Source organism: Micropterus dolomieu, linkage group LG20 (genome assembly GCF_021292245.1).
Source record: "Micropterus dolomieu isolate WLL.071019.BEF.003 ecotype Adirondacks linkage group LG20, ASM2129224v1, whole genome shotgun sequence".
Taxonomy (NCBI): Eukaryota; Metazoa; Chordata; class Actinopteri; order Centrarchiformes; family Centrarchidae; genus Micropterus; species Micropterus dolomieu.
Genome location: NC_060169.1, coordinates 2358118 through 2369053, shown reverse-complemented (window position 1 = coordinate 2369053; position 10936 = coordinate 2358118). Strand labels below are relative to the sequence as shown.

Sequence of the window (10936 nt, the reverse complement as noted above, 5' to 3'; positions counted from 1 at the left end):
TACATTTTCCCACCGCAATGCAAATTGAGGGTAAATATGGACAACAATAAATTGTGACACAAGTTTCTTGGTATGGGGCAAGACCAAAATAAATGCACCAGCGTTTTGTTTAGTTCTCCTCAGACTCCTCATTCTTACTTTTAGGTTGCAGCGAAAAACAGACATTCCCAATAGTTTTCTCTTCACGTCCACCCGTGTAGGGGATCAAACCCTTAAAACACATCAGTTTATGTCCACAGCCACGCGAGTTGCTTTATTCAATGAACTGTATGAATTGAACTGTTCTTTTGTCATTTATTTGAAGCTTTGGCAACATGGTTATTTTGGCATTCATGCTGAATTGAAGTGGGCGGAGCCATCAGCTCCACCGACCAATAACAGCGTACCTGGAGCGTTACCTAGGAGACGGTGTACAGAGCGGAGGGAGGCAGCAGCAGGCTAACATGCTAACGTGCTAACTAGTCGGTTACCGGACAGCTGAATCACCGTGTTACATATTTCAAATCACCGTGGACGTTAAAAGGCCCGGTGTCACCGTCTGCCGCCGTTAGCCAGCTAGCATGGCGGCAGCGGCGTCCAGCTAACGAGGCTAGTTTAGCGGTTAGCACGCTAACCAGTCACCGAAGCTAACGTGCTAACATAAACAGTGTCCGATAATACACGCCTGTACCGGTTAGCACCGAGCTAACAGCCGGGATGGATGTGAGCTAACAGACCGTGGCGGTCTGACCCGGATCTGAGCTGCTTCTCTGGACGGAACCGAGCCGAGGGGTTCATCCCAGCGACAGCCTGGTCCTCCCGGGCCGGGGAACGGTCAGACCCGGACTCTAGAGGAAATGCAGCGGACCGGAGGACGGATCCACATCCCGAGTCCCGTTAGCCGTTTATGAACAGGTGAGCTGCCTCTCGTACCTGAATCGCTCAGATGCTGCCAAACTGGAACACATACTCTCGTTTATTGATCTTTCAATGAAACAAACGTGACCGTCAGAGCTGCAGCTGACGGTCACTTCATCACGGATTCATGTGCTGATCATTCCCCTGATGAATCGATCCACCGTTTGATCTGTAAAATTGAACGCACCTGCAGCAGCTAATCGATATGATCATGCACTCAGTGATCGATTTATTGGTCTGTGTCAAGTGTCGATCACTTCCCCACAGAAGAAGTTCGAGCTGCAACCGTTTAATCAGCAGCAGATCAATCAAAGGATTCATTGATTATGTTTGTTGATCTGAAGATCAATGATTTGATTAGTTGTGTTTAAAGATCATCAGCTGCTGTTAGCTGTTACACACCTGGACAGGTGTGCAGTGATCCTGCTGCAGCTGATCTGCTGGTCATGTGATGCAGACCGTCATCTCTGAGTCTTTGCTGTTGAATCTGTGTGCAGGATGGACGTGTGCAGTAGGAACCCGAACCGCACGGCGCCGGTCGGCGAGGACGGCCCGCACCAAGCCCACGCGCCGCTCTGCTCTCGGACTAACGGCTGGAGCTGGCCCCCCCATCCCTTCCAGCTGCTGGCCTGGTTGCTCTACATCTACTTTGCCGTCACCGGCTTCGGCGTGTTCGTTCCCCTTCTGCCCGCCCACTGGATCCCTGCAGGCTATATCGTATCCTTACACCCGGTGTTCAGGGCCACTACGGGGCAGCGTCAGGGCCACTACAGGGCAGCAGTCAGGGCCACTACAGGGCAGCGTCAGGGCCACTACGGGGCAGCGTCAGGGCAACTACAGGGGAGGTCAGGGCCACTACAGGGCAGCGTCAGGGCCACTACGGGGCAGCGTCAGGGCCACTACAGGGGAGGTCAGGGCCACTACGGGGCAGCGTCAGGGACACTACAGGGCAGCGTCAGGGCCACTACAGGGCAGCGTCAGGGCCACTACGGGGCAGCGTCAGGGCCACTACAGGGCAGCGTCAGGGCCACTACGGGGCAGCGTCAGGGCCACTATGGGGAAGCGTCAGGGCCACTACAGGGGAGGTCAGGGCCACTACGGGGCAGCGTCGGGGGCCACTACGGGGCAGCGTCAGGGCCACTACAGGGGAGGTCAGGGCCACTACAGGGGGCGTCAGGGCCACTAGAGGGTAGTGTGAGGGCCACTAGAGGGTAGTGTGAGGGCCACTAGAGGGTAGTGTGAGGGCCACTACGGGGCAGCGTCAGGGCCACTACGGGGCAGCGTCAGGGCCACTACAGGGGAGGTCAGGGCCACTACGGGGCAGCGTCAGGGCCACTACGGGGCAGGTCAGGGCCACTACGGGGCAGCGTCAGGGCCACTACGGGGGAGCGTCAGGGCCACTACGGGGGAGTGGAACAGTAACGTCCCCATCTTCGTGTGTGAGTCCTGAGCTGTGCTTCAGTGTACGGGCGTCCTGTTCGTCTGTCACCTGTGTGTCCACGTGATGGCCGTCTCCGTCGACCCCGCCGACTACAACGTCCGAACGAAGAGCGACAGAAGTCCAGTCCCCGCGTTCGACCGCACCAAGCACGCCCACGTCATCGAGAACTGCCACTGCTACCTCTGCCAGGTCGACGTGTGAGTAACACACTAACTGAACCCTCACAGGTGAGCTCATGATCAACATCCAGGCATCCAGGAGAGCTGCTGCACCTGAGCAGGTGACGTCATCTCCCAGCTGGAGGGCTCTCAGTGGAGGACTGAGTGTCTCTGCAGGCTGCAGCGCCTCACTATTTATACACACACACACGGCGCCCGAGCCACAGCTCATCACTTAAACTCTCAGGAGTGCGACCATGTTGGCGAGCATGTTGTACGTTTCACGGCTGTGCGGGCGGAGTGAGATATTCGGTTAGAAAAAGTTAAAAAGCTACGTCCGGTCAGTCTTTGTGAGCAAGGAGGAGCTAAATGTGCTTAAATTGTAAAACACAGAATTCAGAAAAATACGATACCGCAGAATCTGGCGTAAAACAGATCACACGGGGCCCTTCATGGTCTCATCGCTCAGGATGTGAATGTGGTATAACTGTAGCTCCATCAGGAGGCAGAAACTTTAGCCGTAAAAATGTCGAAGAGGAACGGAGTAGGTGACGAGCACGCAGAAATTGATGTCATCATGTATCTGTTACCCCCCCCGTAAAAGAGATCCTAGGGGACACACTGGATGAGACCGTGGCTGCGGTCGAAAAGTGAAAAACACGTCTTCTCCTTGCCACTTTTCCTCGACCTCGATGGAAAACGTCATGAAGTCACAGAAAGAAGGTTAATTCAGACTCAGTATGCAGTGTGGTGAAAAATATTACTTCATTACAGGTTACAAAAAGTCAAAAGGGTGACTGTGAGCAAACGCTCGCTCTCACTCCTGCCCATGTTTATCTACATGATTCCAGTTATTGTGTATAAATAATACTTTTGTGTTACTGAGGAGGCGGGCCACTCACAGACTCCTCTTTCCCCATAATCCTTCACCCATACAGCCCACTGAGCTCACACTTGGTGCCTCAACAGAAGAAGTTAATATTCCTGTTAACCTGGTGTGACAAAGGTTAGCATTTAGGCTAAGCACCGTGGAATGACAGTCAGAACATAAACCCCTGCAGCAGAGGGAAGAGGAGAGACACATTAGTGTGAAGCGATTGATGTCTGCTGAACATGTAGACGTGTAGAGTCACATGTTTAATGCAGCAGTTCCTCTACACGCTGTGAATAATGAAAGTGCTCTCTGAAGCACTCTGAGCTGCACGTAAAGCCTCAGAAAACCAGGTCAGTGGGCTGGGTTCTCCCAGGAGGCCCTGAGAGATCTGGGTCAGAGGAATGGTCCACGGTCCAGGAGAGGGGCACAAAACATCCTCAGGCTGCTGCAAAGAAGTCAGACTTTTTATTTTATTAGTTTTATTTGTGTTTAGACCATAAAGATTTCTTTTTTGTAAATTACTATTTAAATGATTCTGTTACAGGATCAGTCATGGATCAGGATCTCTGTGGACAGGAACTGAGGCAGATCCATAGCTGTGTGTCCGGCGATTATCACCAAAATGTTTATTATTATATATTTAATGATAATTAAAAATATATCAGGACTGTGTATCTTTTCATCAGTTGGGTGTGACTTCCTCAGATCTGTGGAACAGATGGGGCTAAAAACCTGACTGTCCCTGAACTCACCATATGATGCCTGTGTTTGTGTCTTGTGCTGTTTCAGCGGTCCGAAGTCCAAACACTGCAGTGCCTGTAACAAGTGTGTTGCCAACTTTGACCATCACTGTCGGTGGCTCAACAACTGTGTGGGGAGCAGGAATTACAAGTGAGTCTGTCTCTCCTCCTGTGGTTCTGGCCTCCAGGGCCCAGGAGGCGTTGTCAAGACCCAATAATAATAATAAGAAGAATCAAAGCCAACAACACTTAATATAGTAATAATAAGAAATACTGTGTAAGCCTCACTGGTTCCTGATAACTGAAGCTGGGAGATCATGTTCACAGCGCGCTGGGGAATGGTGGTGGTGGTGTCTAAAAATACAGATTTATTTATTTTTAACCTGAGAAACGTGGTTGAAATACAATTTCTCTTTTAGCCCTGAGTAGCGTCTGCAGGGATTCCTCACAGGATGGACCTTCCCCATAAGGTCGGCCTGTGTGGAACCTGAGACGCGATGCCCAGGGCAGAAATGGTGTCTGAGCACCGAGGCTCAGATGAGTTTAACATTTGGTCAATTCAGAACTTTAAATCTGGATTTTGGTGGTTGTTCAGTCATGTTGTAATCTCATATTAATTGTAGTATTTATACATTAATATTAAAGGTGGAGGAGGTTGATAGGATATTAAATCAAGGGCAGGTTTCCATTTTCTCCATGACACCTCCCGCATTCTGATGATCCATAAATAAATCTAAACTATGTTTCCTGGAGTGGTCCAGTCTTTGTCTGTGTCCAAGTCCTCAGAAATACACACCTGTAAAATATAATGTTGATTCTGTGTTGCAGTAGTACTGCATGTAATCAGTAGTACTATTTGTGCTCAATAGTACTGCGTGTCATCAGTCGTGCTGCGTGTCATCAGTAGTGCTGTCCTGACTGTGTACCTGCAGGTTGTTCCTCCACAGCGTGATCTCGGCTCTGTTGGGGGTCTGTCTGGTTCTGGTCGTTGCCTCCTACGTCTTCATTGAGTTCTTTCTGGACCCGTCCAAACTCCGCACTGACAAACACTTCCTGGGTAAGACCTGACAGGTGTGCATGTCTGACCTGTGTCTCTCTCCTGCAGTGAGGAAGAGACAGGTGTGCATGTCTGACCTGCGTCTCTCTCCTGCAGTGAGGAACGAGACAGGTGTGTGGTTCGTCTTCCTGCCGGTGGCTCCCCTCAGGTCAGCAGCAGCAGTGATTCCGGTTCTGGCAGCTGTCACCATCGCTCTGGGTCTGCTGTCGTCTGTGCTGCTCTGTCACCTGCTCTGCTTCCACGTCTACCTGAGTAAGAAACAACAAACACACCTTATTTCCTTTCACATATTTACACAAAAAACAAGAATGCTAAGCAGATTTAAAAACCCATCTGTAAATGTCTCGCTGTAAGAAACTGTGTGTAAAATGATGAAACTGCCTTGAAGGGCGAGGAAAATGACTCGGTGGCGAGGAAACATTTAATTTTGAGAAACCGGCTGTTAAAGATTATCTAACACAATAGAAACAACACTTAGCATAAACATGACTGTTTGTCACATGAACACATCTCTTATATCCGATATATGGACTAGCCAAACATTGTGCTTTAGAAAATAAATGAATGATATATGATTAAATATATAATATATATATAAATAATGTAATTGTTCCTGTTTCCCAGTGCAGTGTTTGTGCAGCACGATATTTTTCCCAAAAAAAGAAAAAAAACAAACTTAAAAACATTACAAAACATATTTTGATGCGGCAATCTTTGAAACAAGACAGTAGGTGGAGGTAGAGAGACTGAATGTGTAAACAACTAAACATTACTGTGTGTTTGTGTGCAGTGTGGAACAGACTTAGTACCTATGAATATATAGTGCGCCAGCGTCACCGTCAGGACCGCAGAGAGTCAAGGAAACCAGGATCAGTGAAGGAGACAGTGGCTCCATCGGTCAACCTTGTCAAGGTATATCTATCTTTCTATGGGTCTATCTGTCTGACCATCATGCAGGCGAAGCTCCTGGGCCAGGGGGTGGTAATGTTACTCTTCTTTTTGAGGGCACAGACGGTATAAAGGAAGTGGGTGTAGCCACTGTGACGTCACCTGTTGGTTTGTGGACCGCTGTTTTCAAGCCTCCAGTTTGGCATTTGGCTTTTTTTTTTTTTGTAACCAGAATTGACCATATTTGGATGTGAGGTCGGAGCTAGCTAGCGTTACGTTAACTGTGATATTAGCTGGGATGCTAATTTTGGCTAGCAACAAACGGACTTAAAACAAAACGTACTTCCTGGAAAAATTACCAGCCGACTCCTGATGAGCTTTTTCAGCGGCGCTGGTTAAATGTACACAGAGCAGCAGATACAAGTCGCCTCTATCCTTATTGACAGGTCGCCATGGTTGCAACTTGTCAATCAGCTTGTAGCCCCGCCCTAAAGTCTGGTTTCTGATCTATGTTCCTCTAAATGGGACCATAATTTACTAAATGAACATCATGCTGTGTTGAAGAAGACTTGAAACTAGCGACTGAGACCAGAAACTCATCAGGAAAGTGTTTACTGAGGGAATAAATCAGCTGAGAAGTAGAATCATTTCCTTATAGCCTCTAAACATGAGGCGCACCGAGCGTCTAAACATGAGGCGCACCGAGCGTCTAAACATGAGGCGCACCGAGCGTCTAAACATGAGGCGCACCGAGCGTCTAAAATATCAGATGCACCGAGCGTCTAAAACAAGAGGCGCACCGAGCGTCTAAAACAAGAGGCGCACCGAGCGTCTAAAACATGAGGCGCACCGAGCGTCTAAAACATGAGGCGCACCGAGCGTCTAAAACATGAGGCGCACCGAGCGTCTAAAACCACAGATCCTCTAAACATGAGGCGCACCGAGCATCTAAACATGAGGCGCACCGAGCATCTAAAACCACCGAGCGTCTAAAACATGAGGTGCACCGAGCATCTAAAATATCAGATGCACCGAGCGTCTAAAATATCAGATGCACCGAGCGTCTAAAACAAGAGGCGCACCGAGCGTCTAAAACAAGAGGCGCACCGAGCGTCTAAAACAAGAGGCGCACCGAGCGTCTAAAACAAGAGGCGCACCGAGCGTCTAAAACAAGAGGCGCACCGAGCGTCTAAAACAAGAGGCGCACCGAGCGTCTAAAACATGAGGTGCACCGAGCGTCTAAAACCACAGATCCTCTAAACATGAGGCGCACCGAGCATCTAAACATGAGGCGCACCGAGCATCTAAACATGAGGCGCACCGAGCATCTAAACATGAGGCGCACCGAGCATCTAAACATGAGGCGCACCGAGCGTCTAAAACCACCGAGCGTCTAAAACATGAGGTGCACCGAGCGTCTAAAACATGAGGTGCACCGAGCGTCTAAAACAAGAGGCGCACCGAGCGTCTAAAACAAGAGGCGCACCGAGCGTCTAAAACCACAGATCCTCTAAACATGAGGCGCACCGAGCATCTAAACATGAGGCGCACCGAGCATCTAAAACATGAGGTGCGCAGAGCCTCTAAAACCACCGAGCGTCTAAACAAGAGGTGCACCGAGCATCTAAACAAGAGGTGCACCGAGCATCTAAACAAGAGGTGCACCGAGCATCTAAAACATGAGGTGCGCAGAGCCTCTAAAACCACCGAGCGTCTAAACAAGAGGTGCACCGAGCATCTAAAACATGAGGTGCGCAGAGCCTCTAAAACCACCGAGCGTCTAAACAAGAGGTGCACCGAGCATCTAAACATGAGGTGCGCCGAGCCTCTAAAACCACCGAATGTCTAAAACCAGAGATGCACAGGGTGCGTTAGCAGCGTGCAGAACATTCACTGCAGTAGAAAACAAGTGGAAAAAGACGCCTCTTATTGCAAAAAAGCGCGCTGATCTGATCGCTACTTATGATATGTGAGCAAGAAAAGTCCATGAAACTGTTTGTTATTGTTAAATATGCCATGTTCCTTGTTCAGAGGCACTGCAATAAATATAGATATTATAGCTATTAATAAAATAATTTATACGCGCAGACCAAAGAGCCTAGATAGACAACATGTTCGCGGACAGGAAATATGTATTCAGCTCAGTTACGCGGTTTAGTTTGAGTGCCACTGTGGACTGTGATATTAAATGAGCAGATTACTGTTATTACATTATTACTTAATAACAGGAGAAAATGTTCTCATATCTATGATAACGTCTGTGGTGAGCGTCTCTCAGCTGATCTCCTGTCTTCTTCTCCCGCTGATCACATCGTTTCCAACCTGAATCTTTCTGAAGCAGCAGAGACGTTTGAAGCTTCGGCATCGTCTTCGTCTGCTTTTCTTCATCTGAAACAGTCCCTTCACAGGAGCTGCGGCTTCATCTGTCGTCTCTATAAGTCAGGCATTTTTATTTACACAGTCCAAAGTCACAAATCACATGACTGTCTGAGCCCTCTGTCATTAACAGTTGGGCTGTAATTATTACTGGCCATGATAACTGAACCACATCCGAGCTCTGGACAAACAGAACTCAGAAATCCAGACTGAATGCAGCTTGTGTCACCATCAGCCTCTTTATTCACAGCGCAGTATATTCAGACTCACTTAACATGAATGAATTCTGAAAAAGTGGAACTAATAACACGTCTGCCTGCGTCTGATAAAGGCAGCTCACACTCTGTTTATCAAACTGTCCTCTGCTGTCCCCCCTCAGGACGTGAACTACTCAGGGACTCTGGGTTACACCAACCCTCAGCTGGACATGCAGGAACCTACCACTGTGGCTGTGCGGGGAGAGGCAGAGTAAGTCTTTGCTTGGTCCTGATGGTCTGATCCTGTTTACACACCTCATTAAAAGTTAATTAAACCCAGCGTTCTGTGGTGGTCCAGGTCCAGCCCACGACCTGCTGTGATTGGCTGAGGCTGACCGGGTCCTGTTTCAGTAAACAGCCGACTACAGTCAGTTCATAACACAGAGGCCGGACCTGGGTCTCCATGGACACGGTTTTCTTTGCAGAAAACAGAGTGTGCAGAGTGAAATTCTTTGGCCGTGACTTCCAGGAAGCAAACAAAGTGTGTGTGTGTGTGTGTGTGTATATGAGTTGAGGGAGGGAGGGAGGGAGGGAGGGAGGGAGTGCGTGTGTGTGTGTGTATATGAGTTGAGGGAGGGAGGGAGTGTGTGTGTGTGTGTGTGTGTGTGTGTATATGAGTTGAGGGAGGGAGTGTGTGTGTGTGTGTGTGTGTGTGTGTGTGTGTGTGTGTGAGTCCAACAGAACAGTCTTCAGAAATAACTCACCGAACCTCCTCTGCTGCTGACAGATGGAGCTTTAGTAGACTGCGGGGGTGAGGGGGCAGCAAGACAATAAGACGACAAGGCAATAAGACGACAAGGCAATAAGACAAGACAACAATACAATAAGACAGCAAGGCAATAAGACAAGACAATACAATAAGACAGCAAGGCAATAAGACAAGACAATACAATAAGACAGCAAGGCAATAAGACAAGACAATACAATAAGACAGCAAGGCAATAAGACAAGACAATACAATAAGACAAGACAATACAATAAGACCGCAAGGCAATAAGACAAGACAATACAATAAGACAAGACAATACAATAAGACCGCAAGGCAATAAGACAAGACAATACAATAAGACCGCAAGGCAATAAGACAAGACAATACAATAAGACAGCAAGACAATAAGACAAGACAATACAATAAGACAGCAAGGCAATAAGACAAGACAATACAATAAGACAGCAAGACAATAAGACAAGACAATACAATAAGACAGCAAGACAATAAGACAAGACAATACAATAAGACAGCAAGGCAATAAGACAAGACAATACAATAAGACAGCAAGGCAATAAGACAAGACAATACAATAAGACAGCAAGACAATAAGACAAGACAATACAATAAGACAGCAAGGCAATAAGACAGCAATACAATAAGACAGCAAGACAATAAGACAACAATACAATAAGACAGCAAGACAATAAGACAATACAATAAGACAGCAAGACAATAAGACAATACAATAAGACAGCAAGACAATAAGACAATACAATAAGACAGCAAGGCAATAAGACAGCAAGGCAATAAGACAGCAAGGCAATAAGACAGCAAGGCAAGAAGACAAAAGACAAAAATAAGATAAAGTAGTTCCCTGAGCGTTTTCCCATCAGACTAAATGGCAACATGACAAACTGCGACTTTTGTTGACTCGCAAAATAATCTTTTAAATTTCACAGACGTGAGTGGCACAATAAAAAAATAAAAAAATAAAAATGTTGCTACGTTCAGCATGCTTGTGCTAATTTGTGTGTCACTTATTTGTTTATTATATTTACTTTGCAGCTGCAAAAATCAGAAGAATTATCGCTTTAATTAATTAATGAAGTGACATAATAATGATTAGTGTTCAATCAGAGCTGCTTTCCATGCAGTCACACCAGAAATCTGTGTGTGTGTGTCAGGTTCCAGGCTAACGGCCGAGCGAGGACTGTGTCCACTCCTGTCATGGAGGAAGAATCTCCACCCACGGTGTCTACAGAGCCAAAAGCAGCAGCAGCAGCACACACACACCGACGCACACAGGTAAACACACACACACACAGACACACCGACGCACACAGGTAAACACACACACACACACAGACACACCGACGCACACAGGTAAACACACACACACACACACAGACACACCGACGCACACAGGTAAACACACACACACACACACACATACATTTCATTTCACATTTCATTTTCCTGCTCTTGCCTTGTCGTCAGGGCTTCAGTTTGTACTTTGAGAGGTGTGAAATGAGAAAG

The 10936-nt window shown here is 47.6% G+C and overlaps 1 protein-coding gene across 1 annotated transcript in view; it reads left to right on the top strand.

Moving 5' to 3' along the window:
* Positions 1 to 409: 409 nt before the first annotated feature.
* Positions 410 to 10936, top strand: part of zdhhc1 (zinc finger DHHC-type containing 1) — an 11867-nt gene continuing 1340 nt past the window's right edge. Inside the window, exons 1-9 of the mRNA XM_046033203.1 lie at positions 410 to 894; positions 1395 to 1614; positions 2360 to 2535; positions 4160 to 4261; positions 5043 to 5167; positions 5264 to 5419; positions 5958 to 6079; positions 8811 to 8899; positions 10585 to 10705. Of these exons, the coding sequence (XP_045889159.1) occupies positions 887 to 894; positions 1395 to 1614; positions 2360 to 2535; positions 4160 to 4261; positions 5043 to 5167; positions 5264 to 5419; positions 5958 to 6079; positions 8811 to 8899; positions 10585 to 10705 (1119 nt within the window). The 5' untranslated portion in view covers positions 410 to 886. The remainder of the gene's footprint in view (positions 895 to 1394; positions 1615 to 2359; positions 2536 to 4159; positions 4262 to 5042; positions 5168 to 5263; positions 5420 to 5957; positions 6080 to 8810; positions 8900 to 10584; positions 10706 to 10936) is intronic.